The sequence below is a fragment of the Ciconia boyciana genome, chromosome 3, assembly GCF_034638445.1.
Source record: "Ciconia boyciana chromosome 3, ASM3463844v1, whole genome shotgun sequence".
Taxonomy (NCBI): domain Eukaryota; kingdom Metazoa; phylum Chordata; class Aves; order Ciconiiformes; family Ciconiidae; genus Ciconia; species Ciconia boyciana.
The window spans coordinates 58,914,683-58,936,553 of record NC_132936.1 but is presented as its reverse complement, the minus strand read 5'-3'; the positions used below and the strand labels follow the sequence as shown (position 1 = coordinate 58,936,553).

The 21,871-nt window shown below is 36.8% G+C and overlaps 1 protein-coding gene across 1 annotated transcript in view; it reads left to right on the top strand.

Moving 5' to 3' along the window:
• TRDN (triadin) overlaps nt 1-21,871 on the top strand; it is a 201,736-nt gene that overhangs the window by 61,499 nt on the left and 118,366 nt on the right. Inside the window, exon 12 of the mRNA XM_072857718.1 lies at nt 10,551-10,622. Within this exon, the coding sequence (XP_072713819.1) occupies nt 10,551-10,622 (72 nt within the window). The remainder of the gene's footprint in view (nt 1-10,550; nt 10,623-21,871) is intronic.

Below are 21,871 nucleotides of genomic sequence, written 5' to 3'. Positions count from 1 at the left end.
TTTTGCATATATCTGCTTTGTCAAAAAAGACATGCAACTTACTGACATACACCTAGAATGAGTCAAGACTAATTTATTTTTTCTGCATCAGGAAATGCTATTCTTCCCTCAGGTACTTCACTTTTCTTATTCTTGTTTCACTTTGTCCTTCAATACACTCAGCATTATCTGACAGAGTAAACAGCACATAGAGTTCAAAAGGCATTCAATGCCCACACACATTAAACTTAAACAATTATTTTATCTTTTTTTTAGTTAAGCTTGACAACAAAATCCTTTCTCTCTATGTGATATTCATTCATATAATTGCTGGGGGTTTGGGGAGTACTGTGTTACTAGGCAGCAGTTACAGTGTAAAAAATCATGCATGGCTCTTGATTTTAGTCCTGGAATATTTTAGTGGCATGTAGTGTGATCTTTATGTAGAATGCCAAAATGAGATGTTTGCAATTCATTGCACCTCACTTAGATACCCAAAAGTTAATTGCCGAAATTTAACCTTTAGCTGTGTTTATAGCCAATGGTATGAAATGGAGGCCTCCAGAGGACAATTTCATCCTAAAAAAGATGCCTAAGATAAAAAAGATGAATCACCCTTTGAAGGTACCAATTTCTCTCCATTGACTATAAATGGATCCCTTGGGTGACTTATCTAGATTTAACTGTCTAAAAGTTAACTTTTAAATGTCTGGTTGAGAAAAAGCCTACATACTTTCAAGAAGTATGCTAAAAATCTGCAAGGAAGGATTTCACTCAAATGAAGACCTGAAATAATGTTTTCTATAAGATTTCAAATGGTATTATCAGGAGCAGCTGTTGGCTCAGCCAAGAAACCAGCAGTGCCACTCTGAAAAGTATGAATAGCAATAATAGCATTGCTATAGCATTTTTGGAGTGAGAGAAGGGGAAAAGGAAGAAATGTAGAGGGAAATATTTTCTTGAATATATATGGAGGGCATTCCCTGTCCAAATGTGCCAAACAAAAGAAGCCTAATTAATTTTAGCATCAGAACAAAGCCCCAGGTTTTATAGCTTCCACTTTCATAGAATGTAAGCTTTGGAATTTTTAGTTGCTGTATGCTTACAACATTCAGTTTTGGGGTTTTTTTAGAAAATTTCTGTTATATCCATTTATAGGTGGAAGAGAAAGGCATGGTAAGTTAAGTCAGTTTCACAAAAATCATAGAGGAGGCCCTGAGCACAAGGGTTGGAACTCATGACAGTGAATCCCAGGACTCTTTGTCCTAAAAATAACCTCCTTACAGGAAAGAGGATCTTTCCTGGGAAAAGGAAAGGGAAGGAAGAATCAGAAGTTACCAAAATGTGGTTGGTTTAAAGTAATCATTATCTCCAGTATTATGGGGTTTTTGTTCCAGTATTTCCCATAATTCTTCCTACCCTTTGCGCAAAACCAGAAGCTTTAATTGAAATTGTTTCAGCCTGAAACAGTTCAGGCCATGTATTCTGTCTTGCTTTAGAAACCACAGCTGCTGAGGAGTATTGCATCAAGCCTAACATCACCATATGTTTTAAAGGATGTAAATTTTAGCCTCAAATTTCAATTTTTTTTTTTACTATGACTACGTCATAATCTTGTAATTCCCAAAAATATTACAGCCATGGCACTTTTAGAAGAAAGAGAAAGCTCACTGAGTTTCTTAATTACACAGAGCCTAACCTTCAGAGATATTAGATACTTAACGCCTACCTAATAGTTCTCATTGATTTCAGTGGGAGTGAGCAACAGGAGTTAGTAGCCAACACCTCAACACTTTTGGACCTTACTCCTGCTATTTGATCTAATAAAAACTCTCCATTCTTTTCCCTCTAACTTCAAACTGCATTATTGAAATTCTAACTTCAGAAAAATGGTTATAGATTCACTCTCTTAGGTGATTGTCAAGTATATACAAGATTACATAAACTTCTTGTTTCATTCTAGCAAAAAGATTCAGAGAGGTGAAAAACTTCTTGGCTTGTGGTCACAGCAATTTGGATTCAGTTGGACTTCTAGTGATTTCTATATTAAACATTCATTATCTACAAATATCTCTAATTGTGAGAGATTATAATATCTGTAATTTGTTTTTATCAATGCTAGACTGCTTTTGTTTAGCAAGACCTGGCATATGCACTTTTTCTTGAAGACAGCATAAAGTTTTAGCATTCTGAAGTAATGTCTAGATAGCTTTTCTGACTTTAGCACTGAATGTTTCAGAGATGTAGTTGGACTTATGACACTTGAAATTATGTCAGATACAACAGGTACAGATAAATCAAATACAAATAACTCATAAATTACTGAGCAGTGATCCCATGGTATAGTCAGTGTCTATTGCCTTTCATCATAACAGCTTATCAGTCCCCTCCATTCAGTTTAATTATTAGCAGCAAGTATTTAATTGCAGTGTTTTCTTTTCTCAGTTTTAATTGTTTTCCTGTGGATACTTCATATTGTGAAAAGTATGCATCTATACCAACTCCTGATATTCATGTTAATTATGCTAGGGATCACTGTATATGATACCAATTTATTAAAGGTTATTTGGGGAGAGACAGGAAGGCTGAATATGTCTTTTCATTTTATAATCTGCTTTTACAGTCCTTTCACACTTCAGTATGTAGCAATAACTATAATAACCCATCATTTCCACACAATAACCCATCATTTTCACTGTCCTAGGACTTAGTTCTTTGAGATCCATCTTTCAATATTTCTAAACATAACATGTAGGATTATTTTTACCTGCTAAATGCACATGATAAATAATAAGAGGAAGTGGAGACAATTCAATTTTCAATTTTTTCACTTCAATTTCCTTTTAATGTCAGGAAAGGCTGTGTGACTTCTTACTTAATGTGTAACAACAAAACTGTTAAAACTTAACTTTTAACTCCTTAATGACTTCAGTCTTCTGAACACAAAAATTACAACATCTTTAACAAGTTATGGATTGAGCTAAAGAGGGATTTTGGAGGCTCAGTGTGGTGAAAATCTCTGGAAAAGAATTCTCAACAGATATATAGTTGTAAATGGATTTAACTGCACAGCTCTGTTGTGCAGCTAAGATACACTGCATACATTTCTGGTTGGGACCGATAGCATCAGCTGTAGGTTAAAACAGCAAAAAAAACCCCACTCATAGCCATACCTCTCTTGCCTGCCTAATTTGTACACTTGTTATGCACACTTGCATCATGTGAGATACAAACCCAAAGGAAAAGAAAAAAATATCAAACAAATTCCCAGCTGTGACTTTAATTGGGTTTAGTGGCTGGGTGAAAACACACTGACTAACTGATGTTCACACAACCTCCAGGAATCTGTGCTGATGGAATCTCACACCTGTTCAGTTACCAAATCAAGTAGGGCTAGAAAAAGCATTTTCTGTTCAAAAACATCACTAAATAAATATCTATATGTATTTGTGTATATATGTGCATGCATATGTACACACATGCTAGTGTGTGCACATATAAATAGTATATATTATATAGGTATAAATGCACATAAATATATATAAGAATGCATCATCAAAACCAAAGGATTAACTCAAATTTCTATGTATTAAAAATAGAAGACTATCAAGTTGCTGCTACTTTTTGCTTGGTGCCGTGAGAAGGGAAATTTAATCCTTCCCCCTGCTCCACTCAAAAGAGCATTTAGATTATCATCCTTCCTACACCTTCCCTGTTAACCTACTGGTCCTTGCTTTTAGCTTAATAGATGGATGGCCTCCCAAGGCTGTTAGGTTATTTATAATAGGCTTGGTTTTGTTGTCTGTGTGTTGAGGGAGGAGTACCTCTCAATAACATACTTTACACATAAGTTAGACACTATGTAGACCTCCAATATTATCTGTGATATTTTTAATGTATTTTAAACCCAAGTGGAACATATAGATAGATTGGGCATTATCCATGTAATCTCTCCTTTTCTTCTTTTGTTATGCATCATAATAGTAACTGGCTGATAGCCAGTGTAACAGAATATGAAAATTTCAAGGATTGTATTGCTACTGGTAATCACTGCATATACTGTAGCAGTGTTTTTCCTTAGGTAATAACAACCTCATGCAAAATGAGAGTTTCACTGTATGTTGGGCAATTATCCATTTAATAAAAAGCCAGATCCTGAGCATAACTGAAAAACTGAAATATATGTTGGCTACTAGGATAGACCTCCTTAAAAGTCTCATTTTATTATCCATTAATTCCATTTGCCACTGACAAAAATTCAGTTCCAAATAGGCCATTAAGACTCTGTTTAAATTATTTTTTTCCATTTAACAATTTTGTTATCACTTTTAAGACTTGTGGGCTACATCTAGATTAGTAAATCAAACTCAACTCAACTGTTCTCTGAATGTGATTACTTCTGTCATAGAGTCATCTGCATCCATTACACTTCCTCAAGGTCAAAATGGACCAGCTGCATCCTGGCTGTCTATTCAGAGTGCTCCCTGGCACTTTCTAACTCCTGAACTGAGCCAATGAATTGTTTCAGGCATTGCTACTTGCTACAGGTCAAAATTGTTGAAGGCTATTAAAAAATAATGTTGCAGGATATGTACGTCTGAATTCCAGAGCCCAGTAACATTCCCAGGCACCATTTAATTTACTAGTGTACATAAAACCATCGTGTTATGATGTGTTACTTAGAAAGACTGCCTATTCGGGGCACTTGTATTTCAATTCATTCCTTCCAAAAAATAAGCATTTGCATTGTTCAAAACAGTTACACAATCTCACCTCTTGATCCTCAGCTATTCTTTCTTAATGAAAAACAGTTTGCTCATAGTTTTTCAGGCACATGTACTAAGAGTCACCTTCCTCAGAATAGTGACAGTGTAATGTCTGAAGAGTAACAACTGATAACAAGGGAGAGGCTCATCTTTAACTTCAAGCAACTTACTCGTCAAAACTGGAAGCCTGGACAGAACCATGGGACTCCATTAAGGTTTCAATCCTCTAAAAGCATATTTGGCAGTCTTACCTCATTCTGCTGATCCATGTCTTGTTCCAAGCTTCATGAAACATTTGATTTGAATTTACTTTTCATAACAAATGACTCTGCAAAGAGCACACTTATTTTATTTCAATTATTTCTACTACCATTAGGGAAAGATGCCACATCTGGGCAGAATGAGAATTATCTGAAGACATTTTATTGTGCTATTTGAGAGACATTGTAACAAAGTATTGGTGCTGTTGGATTGTAGGATTCCCACTGTTCCGATAACTGGTATATGCATATGAGGAAGTGCACAGTCATAGGAACGATGTTTCCACATATTGCTTTCTGTGGTGGCATTATTTCTGCCCATATCCAATTGGAATATTCAGCTGTCTACAATACCTTTAGTTGTTTAATAATAATAATAATTTTAGAATAATTTTGGAAGTATTTTGGAAAGGAATGCAAAGAATAACACGAAGGGCTTCTACAGGTATATCAACCAGAAAAGGAAAGTTAAAGAAAGCGAACCTCCACTGATGAACAAGAATGGTGACCTAGTATCAACAGACGAGGAGAAGGCTGAGGTACTCAACAACTTTTTTGCTTCAGTCTTCTCTGGCAACCACTCTCCTCACCCCTCCCGAGTCAATGGACAACATGTTGGGGACCAGGGAGGTAAAGCCCCTCCCGCTGTAAGGGAAGATCAGGTTCACGACCACCTGAGGAACCTGAACATATATAAGTCTATGGGACCTGATGAGATGGATCCCAGAGTCCTGACGGAACTGGTTGATGTAGTTGCCAAGCCACTCTCCATGATATTTGAAAAGTCATGGCAGTCAGGTGAAGTCCCTGGTGACTGGAAGAAGGGAAACATTGTGCCCATCTTTAAAAAGGGTAGAAAGGATGACCCTGGGAACTACTGACCTGTCAGCCTCACCTCTGTGCCTGGGAAGATCATGGAACAGATCCTCCTAGGAACTATGCTAAGGCACGTGGAAGACAGGGAGGTGATTCGAGACAGCCAGCATGGCTTCACCAAGGGCAAGTCCTGCCTGACCAACCTAGTGGCTTTCTACGAGGGAGTTACCACATCAGTGGACAAGGGAAAAGCAATGGATGTCATCTATCTGGACTTCTGTAAAGCCTTTGACACAGTCCCCCCCCAACAATCCTTCTCTCTAAATTGGAGAGATATGGATTTGATGGGTGGACTGTTCAGTGGATAAGGAATTGGTTGGATGGTCGCATCCAGAGGGTAGCAGTCAATGGCTCAATGTCCAGATAGAGATCAGTGATGAGTGGTGTCCCTCAGGGGTCCGTACTGGGACCACTGCTGTTCTATATTTTCATCAATGACATTGACAGCAAGATCTAGTGCACCCTCAGCAAGTTTGCAGATGACACCAAGCTGAGTGGTGCAGTTGACACACCAGAAGGACAGAATGTCATCCAGAGGGACCTGGACAAGCTGGAGAAGTGGGCCTGTGTGAACCTCACGAGGTGTGGAACCTCAAACATGGCCAGCAGGTCGAGGGAGGTGATTCTGCCCCTCTACCCTGCTCTGGTGAGACCTCACCTGGAGTACTGCATCCTGCTCTGGAGCCCTCAGCACAAGAAGGACATGGAGCTGTTGGAGTAGGTCCAGAGGAGGGCTGGAGCACGTCTCCTACGAGGACAGGCTGAGAGAGCTGGGCTTGTTCAGCCTGGAGAAGAGAAGGCTGCGGGGAGACCTTATAGCAGCCTTCCAGTACTTACTTAAAGGGGGCCTACAGGAAAGACAGGTACAGACTTTTTAGCAAGTCCTGTTGTGACAGGAAAAGGAGCAGTGGTTTTCAACTAAGGGAGGGCAGATTTAGACTGGATTTTAGAAAGAATTTTTTTACAATGAGGGTGGTGAGGCCCTGGAACAGGTTGCCCAGAGAGGTAGCGGAGGCCCCATCCCTGGAAACATTCAAGGTCAGGTTGGACAGAGCTCTGAGCAACCTGATCTAGTTGAAGATGTCCCTGCTCTTCCAGGGGGGTTGGACTAGATGACCTGTAAAGGTCCCTTCCAATCCAAAGCATTCTATGATTCTATGATTTTCTTTTATCCCATGATCTTTTGCATTAGAAAGATAAATTTAGAGACTTTATCTAGGTCAATTAAGGTCACTGCAGACAAATTGAACTGGGCAGATCAGGGAAGAAAGAAAACCCACATGATTTGCTGTTATCATAAGAAATCAATTTATCCTCAATGCTCAGACATGACATTTTTGACACGTGTAGAAAGACACTTCCTAGATTGAGAAAAGTAAGGTAATTAAAGTTTGTCTTGTATTCCTTATCATATAATATAAAATCTAAAATATTCATAAACCAAGTCAGAATTAATTTCTTCATGACATCTCAAGTGATTTAATAAACACCGATGACAGAATTTTCACAGAGCTTAAGGACTGTAGCTTATTTTCAATGAAGTATTCCTGTTACCATCTAGTGTCTTAAACCTTCTACTCATCTTTGCAGCATATTTCTTTCCTTTCAGGCAGTGGAGGAAGCTACTCATGTCTTAGTGTGACACTTTCTCTCCTGGTGAGCACATTCCCATGAGCTTAAAGTCAAAACATTTCACTATTTCGGTTTCCATCAGCTGTAATTTGTTGTCAGAGAGTTGTTTACGATATCATATAGGAAGGAGGTATCTGTAGCACAACTGCATAGACGGATTAGGCATAGAAATGTTGTGGCACAACTACATGGACAGATTAGGCATAGAAAACTGCACATTTTTGTGTTTGCAATTATGTCTTTTGGAGAAATAAAACTAATTTAAAAAAAATCAAGTCAAATGAACCTTTTTGGCTTATCTCATAGTGGAAAAATAGACTACATTTGAAATGAGAAGCAAATAAATATGCAGACACTAAATTTCAGTGCTCTTCTGTGGCTACATTTTTAAAGCAGGGAGATAACTGTATGTCCAATAATAACAGTGGTAATCTGTATAATGACTTCTCATGATTCATGGACTAATCTGATTGTCCACTGAGATCATTAAAAACATCCTGCCTGCCTCTCATTTACATCATGGATATGTGTCCAACTGGCCACTGCTGGAGTCAAGGTAGTAGACACATTAATCCTAATGGTCTGATCTGTTGAGGCCAGTTCCTCATTTCTATTTATGAGTTCTCTGTGCTGCAGAAAACCACTTGTGTTTTATAACTTACAGAGAGAAAAAGGAAGAAAAAAGAAATTTGTCTTAGGATATCCCCTTTAACATATTTCATCAAAAGAATGGATAAAATATTTATTCAGCTACTGTCCTTTGCATTCCCATCAAAGTGAATAGAGAGACATTTAATAACACATGGAAACATTAAAGAAGCTTTTTATCAGAGTGGATGGGAACCTGCTCAGAACAAACATTCTGGCCTAAGGGAAAGTTTTTGATCTGTGAAGCTTAAGCTTTTGGCGCTTAAAACGCTCTCATATTGGATCATGTGGTCAATTTGCATGAAATAAATGATTTGCTTAAAACTTGTAAAACTATAAAATAGAACTTGACAAGTCATTAGCAATAAGTGGTTTCACATTGGCATTATACTAACACTGGTGCAATCATTAGAAAACTGCTTCTATGGCAAAGAACAGGAAGATAATGGGGCCAGCCTATACTTTGACCTAGAGGTGTTAGATCATTGCCCCACACAGTAGATAACACACTGCAGTCCAAATTATTGACTATCCTTCTTCATTACTGATCTACTCAACATTCTGAGCCACTGCCCTTTATCATCTTTGACACAAAACAATTAGCCCAAGTTATAAAGTTTATCACTTTTTCCATCTAGGGATAGGCGATCTAGTTTAGGCAAAAACAAAGAAAAGAAAGAAAAAGACCTAAACTTTAGTCTAGAACTTTAATCAAAACTAGCAGAAAGATTATTTACCCATTCTTCGTTAATTTTTATATTGTTTTTGTTTTCCTTATGAACTAGGAATTCAATTAATGAAGTTTCTGTATGTTGACAGAGGTTACGGATATAACTTTTCTATTCTCGTTGGCAACAAATGGTACTCAGCATCTCCTTAGCTCAGTTTGCAATTTCAATACAATTTTTTTTCAGACATAAAGTGTTTGAAAAATCATGCTAGACATCTGGATTTCTGAAGTTTGCCTACTGTTCATTTTAAGGCTAGAGTAATTCTGTAATGAGATTGGTAAATATCCACTTGTGATTATTGCCAAGACAGGAAATACATGTAAAACCTAAGACTTTTACCATTTGTTGCACAGCACCTTCAATGCATTGATTTGTCAATGTGTCGACATTTTGTCAGTGGCTTAGGCATGTGAATCAAGTTCGAGCGGCTCCGTGTGTGATACTTTATATAAATTACCGGATGAACTAAACTACATGCTTGCAGATCATTTGCCTGCAATTGTACATATGCTGATGAGATGCAATAACATTAAGACCATGGTGCTCAAATCCCACTGCTGTCTTCAAGATGATGTTTTTCTCATGCATTTCCCATGAGTATACATACCTCTGTAAAATGAGAGGGGTAAGTATGATACTGCAGTTTCCAAGGCTCATTAAGATCTTAATTTCTCTTCTGAGTCTATCACCAAGCATGAGGCATGGCTTTGAGTTTCTGATGGGGAGCTGGAGCTAAGATTTAATAGCCTGACTGCATGTGGACTCTGGTGCAGTGAATGTATGCTGGTGCATATGACTGAAGCGATATTATATTTAACTACTTAATTTCATTTCACAGGTCACAATAAATTGTGCTTTCCAAACGACAATGACATGATAGCTACTGAGCATAAATGTCAGAGAAATAAATTAAAAGTAAATAAGGAGACTGCAAACAGGAGTTATAAACCAGAAAAGAAGCATAAGTAATATAAGAGTGCAATAGATCTGTTTGTGAATCTTTGAGGAAAAGAAGTGAAAAATATTTTGGATAAAGCAGGTATCTGCACATAGGCTAAGACAGTACAGAAAGTCCCAGTTCAATACTACTCGAGAGTACAGTTCAACACTCTTGAGAGAATAGAGGTGTTTCAGTCAGCAGCTGGAATCAGAACCTCGTCAGTGTTTACAATGCATGACCTGGTTGGTATCAGCTAATTAAGAATAATGCTTAAGGATGAGAAACATAATAATTTTTACTGGTGTTTCAAGAAGTTCATAATAAGTGGACTTGAGGGAACAACTGAAGATCATTTGTTTGACAGAAGAAAATAAGCTTTTACCGTAGAAGAGGCATCATGAATATGTAACCTTATTATCACAGTATTATTCTTCAGAGTTTTTTAGTCTAATGAAGAAAAATAGAACTGTAAGCATTTCAGCATATGCTTGAGTCACTTGGACTTCACTGATTTAAAATGTGTCTCTTAAAAATAAATTACTTTATTTGTTGAGAAATACATTTCCTTCCTATGGTGTCTGGAAGATAATAGCTTTTATGCGCAGTGTAATATTTTAAACGTGAACAATTCTGAAGGGAACTCAGCCTCCCAGTGAATCTGCTCAGTCTGTTAGTGAATACATTTTCTATGCTTTTTAACCTGTATACTCATGTGCAGGACATAAGGAAATGGTACCACCTCATCTTCTTCTAGAACATAGTCCAAGAAAGAAACCAGCAGCTATTGAAGGCAAGTTTGAGTTTTTTCCTCCTTTATTGGCTTCTACTCATTAACTTGACTCTCTGTTCTAATGGATTTTGTTTATAAATACAACCTATATTACAAAACTGATCAAACAATTAGGCCTGGGACATGAATGGCACAATCATATTTGCAAGACAAGACCTAAATATTCCTTATAGTAGTCCCACAGATGGCTCAGGGGATTTCCTGAGTGAAATCAATTACAGGATCGAGGCCCAATCTGTAAAATGCTTTGGACGGTGTTCAGCCATAAGTTGCCATCTAACTGTAAACATAATCAACATTATCCTCTTAATATATTTTGGATTACTTTTTCAGCTATTGTTATTCCATAATGTTTCTATGTATTATCTGCAATAATTAACACACTATTTCTGGCTCTTCATTTATCAACCCTGTTCCTATTATTAAAACCACTGAAAGAAAAATAAAAAGTCAGATCTTACCTTCAGAAGATTAAAACTTAACCCCTGCATTGAATGATATTGTTTATAGCCTAATCATATCAGTAAAATGTTTGAAATATGCATTTTAGTTTTAAAATGGACTATGTCCGATGACTTAAAACTACTACTGCAATACACATTCTTGGTCTCTACACCATACAATTTAATAGTACAAAATATGTGAGTCTTTTCGTGCAATTATATAGCCATTTTCATATAATACATTGGAGTCATTCAGTCACACCATGGCACTTGCTAATCTCTCTCACAGAGGCCTTAGTTCTATGTTATCCAGAAAGCAATTGCAATCTAAGAGAAAAACAGATGGGATGGCAACATAAAAAGTAACAAGAGCTACAAGATTTGCCTGCATTTGGAAACAGAAAATGAGTTAGATTTTGGCAGAACCTATGACTAAAACAAAGAGTTAAATTAAGTAGATATTTCTGTAATGTGATTATTCTGAATAAGAATGTTTGGATAAAAATAGTTACGTGACTTATTATCTCTTTCCCCAAAATCTCTTTTACCTCAAATGAATATTTCTTTATAAACACACTGTTTAAAGGAATATAAAACTGTGGTTATTGTGACACAATATATTATGTAAATAGATTTGCAGTCCTGCTTATTTTAGGGAAATATTTGAACTCTGCTTATTAGGAAAAAGAAGTCCCTGCGATGTTAAATACTGTTATTCACCAATTAACCATAATGGAAAAAAGACATAACAGAAAAAGACTGATGTATTTGCTGAGTGATAAACTTAATCTTTAAATATAACTGTTATACAACATGAACTAGCATCAAATTAACATTAAGTTCTTGATTTTCAAAATCATGAGAAGCATGCAATTACTGCAATTGCACATGGCAATGACTATTTATGACCAGTTACACATTTGTGTGTTTCATTAGCTCATTTATGCATGCAATTGAAGTAATTGTGAATGTAAATTAGACACAAATTTGGCAAACAAATTGGGGGCAGATCATCTGCTCAGAATCATACAGCTAAATTTCCTTTAAGGCTCAAGGCCAGTCACTAGCATACAATGCTGTTAATGCAAGAGTTTTGGAGGAATTGAAGAAGGAAGAATTACTTGCAAAATGCTGCTGTGAAAAGCTGTTACATTGCGCTATTGTGTGGTTTCCATATATGAGAAAATATGCCACAGTGCCTTTAGGAACCCTAAACCCTGAAGCTTTATTTCAGCCCTGGGGAAAATAATTAAGTAATTTATGGGAATATTTGGCACTATGTCAGAAGGCAAAAAGAGGAGTAGGCTGAGAAATTTAAATCTCTGAAATAGTTGAAGACACATCTGTCTGTGACTTCTTAATGCTTAATACCTTTATGACTGGTACATCACTAAATATCACTGATCAGGTGAAGGGACAGATTGAAACAAAAGATTCTTCTTATCTAAATATAGTTGAAGATAGTATAATAAGTTCTCAGAATAAGGAACAAGTACAAGCATTTGTTAATTGAGAAATGTACTTTATATAACATGGAAGGACTGGCCCAGCCTTTGACAGAAGCAAGCAGCTCTGAAAAAAGGTAAAACCGTAGGAAGTAACAGAAGGGTTGTCACAGAGAAAATTTATGAAACCAATCTATTTAGACTCTAGGCTTTCCAACTCAGTGATATTCAGACACTAGATACAAAACCATGCAGCTGGTAAAGGCTGAAAAGGTTTTATTCTTTTTCTAGATTGAGATGTTTTCATTATTGCCCTGTTTTGCCACTGCCTTCTTAGGTAATCTTGGACCATTCCTGATTTCTGATAAGGTGAAAATAGTGGCAGTATACGTGCCAGATGTCTCTAACATTTTTAGATTATTTAATACTTTCAAATAGAAAGCTTTTCCTGGATAGTATCCAATGCCCAGTAGAAACTAGGCCCTGCTGAATTCGTGAGGTCTTAGAAAAACAGCATATTCTTATTATGTATTAAATCTCAACCTTTCTCTCCTTGTCATTGCCATTTTCTCTTCCTTCAACTCCCCAGTAAATTTTTTGGAAAAGGGGTCATTATGTGAGGCAATCCCAATTTGTACACTATACTCTAGTAGTACGCAATAAATTGCATTGAAGTGTGTGCATGTAAATTCAACTTTTCAGATATCTCCTGGTCGGAAAGCAAAATGCTTTGTAGTCATCTGGTCAGAAGTGAAAAGAACAGATCATTGCTCTCCTATTTCATGATGGTTTGGTTTTTTTCAAAAAGCACTGCTGTCTTGAGATCTTACACTCAACGTTCAATGAAGAGTTTGAAGTTTCAGGTCACCAACAGAAGAGAAACAAAACAAAATAAGACAAAAGATCATGTAACAATAAACAAGACAAAGATGGAAAGGGAATTTGTGAAGAGAAAGACATCGATACATAACTTCTACTTGTACTTCAAGCTTGGAAACCTTGTTTGGCAAACCATGAAGTAAAATAACTAATTTTAAATTCTTTATCTTATCTTTTTCTGGAGCTTTCACAAGCACTTGGAAGCAGCTCTCAGCTTGGCTGACACTCTGATGCTGCCATCTAGGGAGGATGCTGGTGCAGGCTGTAATTTGAACAGATCTGTTCTCCATGGCTATCTGACCTTTGACTTTAATATGCTTCTTTCTTGACTGTAGTCTTCTCCAACTCTTTTAACTCTAGCTTTCTTGTATTTTGTTATCCACTGACATCCTAAAACTTCTCTGCAGTGTACATTGATTCTCTGTGAATCTCTCTCTCAGGTCTTGACTTTTTTTCTCAACTCACATAGCTTTTAGCTTCCTCCATTTCCCCATTCACCTGAGAAGGACTCTCCGTTCTGATAGTCCTCCCATGTTACGCTATCTGACATGGCAGGGTAATCTCTCAGGAAGATGCTGCAGTTAAGCAAGAAATTTCGAAACTAAGCTCCGAGGCTTAGTTATTAGTAAGGCTTCATATTAATTGTTCCAGAATAGCATGTCTTTGCTTTCTGACAAGATCCCAGCACCTTTGTGAGAAGCCTGTATCAAAATCCTTCTCTCAGTGGAAGGCATCTTAATGCATATTACACATGATTTCAGACAGTATGTTTTGTACCTTTGCACTTTGAAGAGCATTGTATCACAAACTTTGAACAGCATTGTATCTGATTATGATTTTCCAGGTTATATTGTCCTAGAAATCTGTGCTTGTGTCTTTGAGTGGGAGAGTGTTTATCATGGAAGAGTCATCAACATAACCATTCTGACCTGTTAATGGATTGTGATGGGCTCTGAAATAATCCCCTCCTTTAGCTAAAGTATACTGGCTATTCTTTGCCATCTTTCTGGCATTTGTGATATTAAATGAGGTAAAAAATAAAAATTTAAAATCTCTGTAATATCTTCAGAGGATCTCTGAGGAAAAAATATTTTCTCTAGATCACTGTTTGAATCCTCTAATTACGGATTTTGCAGAGTGGAGTAAAGTGAGTTGCTGTGAAATATGTTTAACTTCCTCCAAAACTCCTGCGGAGGCTAAATTGGCATTGAAATAGAAATCTGCATCTATCTTTGTTGCTGTATAAAATGTACACTATCTTAAGAAGAATTTCTAGTTTATACCTCAGTTCATGAATATAACATTAGGGGATATAACCAAGAGTATCTAAATTACTAAAGCCAATATAAATTTTGACAAAGCTCCCTTGATGTATAGAAGTGTATAAATCTTGTACAAATCAATCTGCCTCTGTACAGTCCGTCAATGGCCTTCTTCTGTTCTGTACACAGATTGTTCTATAAAAAACTTTTTTTTTTGTACTGTAAAATCAATTAGCCTTAAAAAAATTATTCTGGTGAAAGATAGTGATTCAAGATACAACAGAAACCTTTAAAATGCAGAATTTTGAAGTTTTCTCCAAATTTAGAACATCTTTAATAATACTGACATGGTTTGTGGATTAAATCCACTTTCTGATAAATTTTAATCCAAGGGAGAATAAAAAGAAATAAGAAAAATGTTTCTGTCAGATATATCACAATAGAATGGGCTAGGTTTTATTCTAATTTATTAGAAGAAACAGTTTAGGTAGCTTTAACAGGGTACTGTATATACAGCATAAAAACAAGTTTCTTTGAGAAACATGGGCCCTACATCTCCATGAGTCTGTACTGAAGACAGTAAAACCTTTGAATAATATGCACAAGTTTTCAAAGTGAGTTATTTAATGATTTAGATTAGACATCTAAGCAGTAAACGCTAATGATTTAGCTATGATGAAAAAAGCCTGAACCTTCACTGTTTCAGAAAGCCCTTGACATTTTACTTAATGACATGAGGGTCTTCTGTATGACTTCTATTCTAGCATAAGACAGAAAAAATTAAACAGATATTGTGAAAAAATCTTACTAGAATGTAAAAAAAATATGTACAAAGATATGTATATTTTGATTAGACATATTACTATGTTTCCTCATTATTATTAATAATAATCCAATTTACAATATTAGATTATGCATTTAAAAATAAATATTCACCAAAATCTACCCAATAAAACAAAACCAAATAACTCTGAAGATTATTTTAACTTTTTAAAATGTTTTTTAACTGTTACAGAAAAACAATAATCTTTTGCATATGTTGCACCTGCAAATAGAAAATACTTACTTGGATTAAGATTCTCTGGGCTTTCAAAGGCAGAAATTCCACATTTCTTTGGAAAGAAAAGGGAAACCCTTGCAGAAGAGGTCCTGCATAGCCTGGTCATCCCGTTTTCCTCGACCTCAGACGTTCTTGCTCAAAAGCATGCCCCATAAAAAGCATCATCAAAACCCTTCCCAGCACCGGCAACACAATTGGTGCTGATGTTGATTCGTGTTGCCTAGTAAGAATGTCAGGCACAAGGAGGGAGAAGGCTAACCCTGCTGCCTTAGCTGTGTTGGTTTGGCTTTTGCTAGGGAAGTTCGTACCATAAGAAGTCAGTGTTCCCCTGGGAATTTAATTCTTCATCATAATCATATTTGCATCATATTTGCCATTGGCCATTGTCCAATGGAGTTTCTATTGCTGGTCTTGTCATGGAAGTTGGCATGCCCCTTCTTTTTTCCCTTGGCATGCATACTCTGGCTTCATTACACTGGTATTTGTACTCCTTTGCTCCCCACTGCGTTGTTTAGTGAGGGCAACATATGGCCCCATGCTATTAATGAACCTTTTTGATGCTTAATTCAACAGAGCCATGAAAAAGAAGCTTATAATCACTACAGGAAGAAATGAGGAACACTTATGTGGGTCACATGAAAGCACTAGGAATTTCAAGCATGATATTGCTATTACATACTTTCTGCAGACCTCAAAAATATCTCCATAAGCAATCTTCAAAGCTGTCAAATAGTGTTTCAGATTGGGATTTGCAGTGAAGCAGTTTCAAAAAGCAAAATCAGGCTGGAGAGATTGCCTAGGACTTCAGGCTGTACTATATCTCCAATGACCTGTGTGCCCCATTAGTCTTTCACTTGCTCAATATGAGAACAAATTGTATTGCATTACTCTGCTGAAATGAAATGGTGTGGTTTAAACAGAGCTTTGCAAAATATGCACTTAATTTTGGCCTAAGCACTCACCTGTAAGTTAGAGAGAGTACATGAGCGTGTGCGTGTGTGTGCAAGTGCGCGCGGACGTATATGTGTTTGTGTGTGAAAATAAGCAATTCTAAGAACTTTAGATTAATACTGTTCAGGTTTCTTTGATCTTTCTTGACTTTTCAGTAGTTTGGATGAGACAAGACAAAATTATTTCTCATAGAGAAAATAACTGGACACTCTTACCCCAGAAAGGGATTTTTTTCAAAGAGACAAATTAGGTCAATTTTTACTTGAAATTTAGATTTAATTTTAAAAGTATGAGTTTCCATGACATTCTAAACTAAGCAGAAACATTTCCTTGCATTTTTTTTAATTCCTCCAAAATGTTTGTAACCCTAAAGGGGCCTTATTGTGTGAACGTGTGTAAAATTGTTTAAAATCAAAAGCGCAACCGACTAGTCATTGTCAGTCTCCACCCTAAGCAACATGCAAAGAGGAAAGAACTGCCATCAAAAACTGAAAGGTGATGAGTTATTTCAATATTTAAAAGGATATCCAGGTCCCACTGAAATCAACAGCAAAACTTTCATTGAGTTCAGCAGGGAAAGGATTTCAGTCACCAATTAAAACAAAGGAAGAACAACCATAATCTCTTCAAAATTAATAAGGAAATACAATTTTAAAAATACAACTTGGAGGTTTTTTTGGAACGGTCTTTGAAAATTATGCTGGTGACAGCTGAAGGTGTACAGAGATACTTGCAGAAAAATGGAATGAAGTTTTACCTGGAATGAAGTTATTGAGCTCAGTCTGAATTACACTTTCTCAGGAAAAGCTAAATTAATGTTTGTGTTGTTCTGTTTCGCATGTGAGTACACACATATCTCTGCTGCTCCTCATTTCTGCCAGGACCAGGATCAGTAGGCAAGAAAAGCTGTTGTAGTATTTCACAAAGCCAGGCAATATTCAAAGTCTCTCACAAGAGCTTTTCTCCTGAGATTTCCTGACAGCAGGGTTTTAGATAAATGCAGATAAGCCTCATGTAAGTATCTGAACTTTAGAAGGCTTATCTGAACCAAAACATCTCCAAACTTCTGGCATTCAGTCCCACTAGTTAGTGTTTGTTATACACATGCCTCTCCACAGGAAAGTACCGGTGGCTGTATTTTGCTGCCCTCCTTACCTCAGTTTCTCAGAGGGGATGGGATGAGCTGACAATTCCTTCCAGAGTCAGTGTTTCCAAAAGCACATGGAGCATCTGGAGCAACACGGAGAATAAACCCTTAGAGCACCTTCCTCTTCCAGTTCCTGGGTGTCATCCCCATGACACTATGCCCAGTAACTCATGTGCATCCCTAAATTTAGATTCCACTCAGCACTGGCACAGTAGCACACTGGTCTTACCAGGCCTGTTTTCAAGTGCTGCATTGTTAGCATGTTTCTGTTATCTCCCCTCCCCCTGTTGTCCAAGAATTAGTTGATGTCCCATGAGAATAACACAAAGACATTGTCAAAGCTGGTAGAGGCAATTCAGATTGAAACACCTCTTTCTTGATCTCTGTTAAATCTTACTTGGATTTCTGCTGGTGTCTTTGGTCCCTCACCCCTTATTCAGAAATAAATAATTCCATCTAAGATATTTCTTTGCTTTAGGGCTGTTCTCTTTCTCCAATCACTTCCCAAAAAAACTATTCTATGCTGCTGCTTTTTTTTCCCCCAGGAAAAAATTTTTACCTGAATTTCCCATTCAGAAGCACATCACTGCTTTAATTCACATTTCTCATGCTCACTGGATTCCTCCTTGTACTACATAAAGCCCCACTTCTGCATAGAGTCTACAGAAAAACTTGACTAAATGCAAAGTCCATTGCTTGTCTTGCTGACTGATTTTGTCATCTTGTACTCTGCCATCTGCATATATCCCTATTTCATTCTTGTAAAGGCATTGCAGTCTTTTGAAGGTGAGGTCTTTTTGTACGCATATCTCTTACACCCTGTATGCAAAATATGGTCCAGGACTAGTGCTTCTGGTGAAAAAAAATAGCATTAATTACATTATCAAGACACAGTAACAATAACAATAGATTTTTCAATAGTCAATTGAACTTGAATTCCATATTGTAGTCAACCCTGAAGCATCAAAACCACCTTGTGTTTCCTTGTGTAACCCACTGTTCATGCATATTATGATCCCTCTTTATGCAGCTGATCCATGGATATTTGTAGTCCTGTTACTGTTCCTAGCTAAAAAAATAAGTACTTTCAATTAACAGATAGGGTTCATATTTTACAGTGCAAAAGACCTGCATAAGTTCCTATTTAATTATTTGCTCTGCCTCTTAATTTAGCTGTGTACATATCGGGAGAAAACCCACCACATTTACTACTTCAGAAATGACAATTTTTGTTGGTGTTAAATATACACTTAATATGCAACAATCTACATGTGAGCTACTCAGATTGAGAGGAAATAAACTTATTCAAAAAACGGGATTTCTTCCTTAAATCAGAAATAGCTCTTTCCATAATATCCATTTACCAAGTCCATCACTCTCATTTACGTAAACTTTTGTCAGTAGGAGCTGTGAGGGGCATCAATGGGGCTAGATATAGCTGAGATGTGAGTGGAAGCCCTGTGACTCTTTTTCTCAGACTTGACCAAGAGTACATATTTTGCATTGGGCAGCACTAATAGGAAATAGGGGCCACAGACCTTTAATACCTCTACGTAATCATCCTCTAGAAAATTCATAATGAATATAGATGTCTCTAGGCTCCCTGGACACTCTGAATATTGCAACTTGAGAGCTTGATGGAAGAAAATTATGTCAGTGGAATTAATTGGTGGAACGACTCAGCAATAAAAACTCTGCAGCCAGGGATGTAGTGTCCTTGTGCTTTAGATTATTTGCAGTAAAAATTCCTGCTACTTCCTGTACATCCTCCATACAAAGCTCCATTTCTCAAAGCTCCATGTCTCAGTTCATGGCTCTCAGGACAAAAATGGCTCTGAACCTTGCTGTGAAACTTGGAGCAGATTTCATGTGGCTTAGTTGGGCCTCAGAAGCATGCAAAATGCTACAAATTCTAAGGCAGAAATGGCCTCCGATTAAAGAGAATCTTGTTGGTTGTAAGGACCTTGGGCTTATAAATTATTCCTGTGCATCACCTAGCACCAGAAGTATAAGAAAGCAAAAAAATTAATCTAACTGGAGCAGTGGAGCTGTTAACAGCTCCACCAGAACTGAGGCACTCAGAAAAAAATGGAAATCACAGAAGTACCAGCAGCACTTCAGTCTCTAGTTACTAGGATTAAACGCTAATGGAAGGAAGACAGTTAGAAAGAAGTTTTTTTCTGACAGTAACTGATAGACTTGATATGTTTAACAGTTTCAGTTAAATCACACAGAGTAAGCAAACAATTTAACCACATTTTAGAAATTAGAAGAGTTGTACATTGCATGTGGAAATGAAACACTGAAAAGTCATAGGCAGCACAGGAAAGTGGAGCTGTGGAACAGCTTGTGTGTAATCTGAGGCTGAAGAGTCTTCCATTTTGAGGAGGCAGCACAGTCCCTTGCATGAGGGATGTCTCTGGAACGGCATGTCAAAGAGAGAGAGAGACTCCTGGGAATACTAGAGATAGACAATAACAAGAATAATAAAACAGACAAGGAAATGGAGCTCCAAACAAGCTTGTGGAGCATGAGCATTACTCTGATGCTCTATACGTGCTTAAGAAACCTGAGTATCATAAAACACACGACACAAAGGAATTTGTAGCTTGAAGTCCAGTATGCTCAGGGCTTCAGCAGGGAGAATTAAGCACTCAAAACACTGGGAGAAACATTCTGTAAAACACATGCAAGGATTTTCTGCTTCATTTTGTCAAGACAATAACAAGGGAAACGCATTGAAGAAATCTGTTTAAAACAAGAAAGAACTGGAACACGTCAAGATGATGCTTAACAATAAACACTATTGTCAGAAAATCAGCAGAAGTATGGTTTGGGAAGACCCTGAATATTGGTAAATACATTGCTTCCACGATAGGCAAAATAACTTTATTTATGAAACCACCATGGACAGACTGTGGAATTCATGTACTCCATGAAAATAGCAATTTTTCTATCAAACATACACATATTGTTTTGGTTTATGAAGCACGCTGTGCAGTATTTCAATTAATTTTTTTCATTCCCTGTTTGTGTATATTTTTTCATGCAGAAGAAAAGTCTATTGTGGTAGCTAGAGAAGTGAAAAGTAAGTTTCTTCATTTTTCCTTTCTCTTCATGTTAATTTATGCAAGGGATAATAGCATATTTGCTTCTTGGATCTGCTGGCTTCAGAAAATATTCCTATACCTTAAATATTTTTCAAGTAAAGAAAAGACTCCCAATGGTTTATGGTCCTGTGTTTATGCTGTTTTGTATGGTAATAAAACTTGTTTTCTTATCCACATTGATAACAGTAAGACACCACAAAAAGAACACTATAGTTCCACTAACTACATCAACACCCAAAGCCATGCAGCACAAACTGAAGGTAATAAATTTGGCTTTTTGTGGATGAGCAGTTAAAAAAAGCATTTAGATTAGCTATTCTTGTACTCTTGTATTCTTCCCCATCAAAATGGGGATTCATTTCCCAAAGGAAAAATAAGAATTATAACTACCTCATTTCCTCTACTGAGCTCTCAATTTTCTAATTAATAACATTCATGGAATAAGTAATTAAATTGTTGTAGCTTTTTGTAAAAAAAGAAAAAACACTATCCTTATTCCTACCGTTGTCCAATTAATTGACAAAATAGAGGCAGATGCTTTTAAAAGAACAAGTCATGTTCTTTTGTAGATGATGCTTTAACTGCAATTCTCCATGAATAACAGAAGTCCTGTAATGACAGTTTCAAAGGTTCAATTCATAAAAAGTGTTATAAAGATATATTATATATGCAGGCTTTTCATGGCATTCTGCACTTATTCGCAAGTACCACTTGCAAGTTTTTCTGCCATTCAAGCAGATGTTATAAAAGAAGCAGAACAGATGCATGGCTACTGAATCACGATAAACTCTTAGTTACACCAGGTTAATGGGCATAATTTCTTGAATGAGTACTTACTTAAGTAATTATCTGGTGTATGTACTGGTTCCAGTTCTATCCTTAGAGCCACATTCACTCTCTGACTATTAAGCTGTATTTCTGAGCTGCTGATAGTAAACTCCTAAATTAAGTC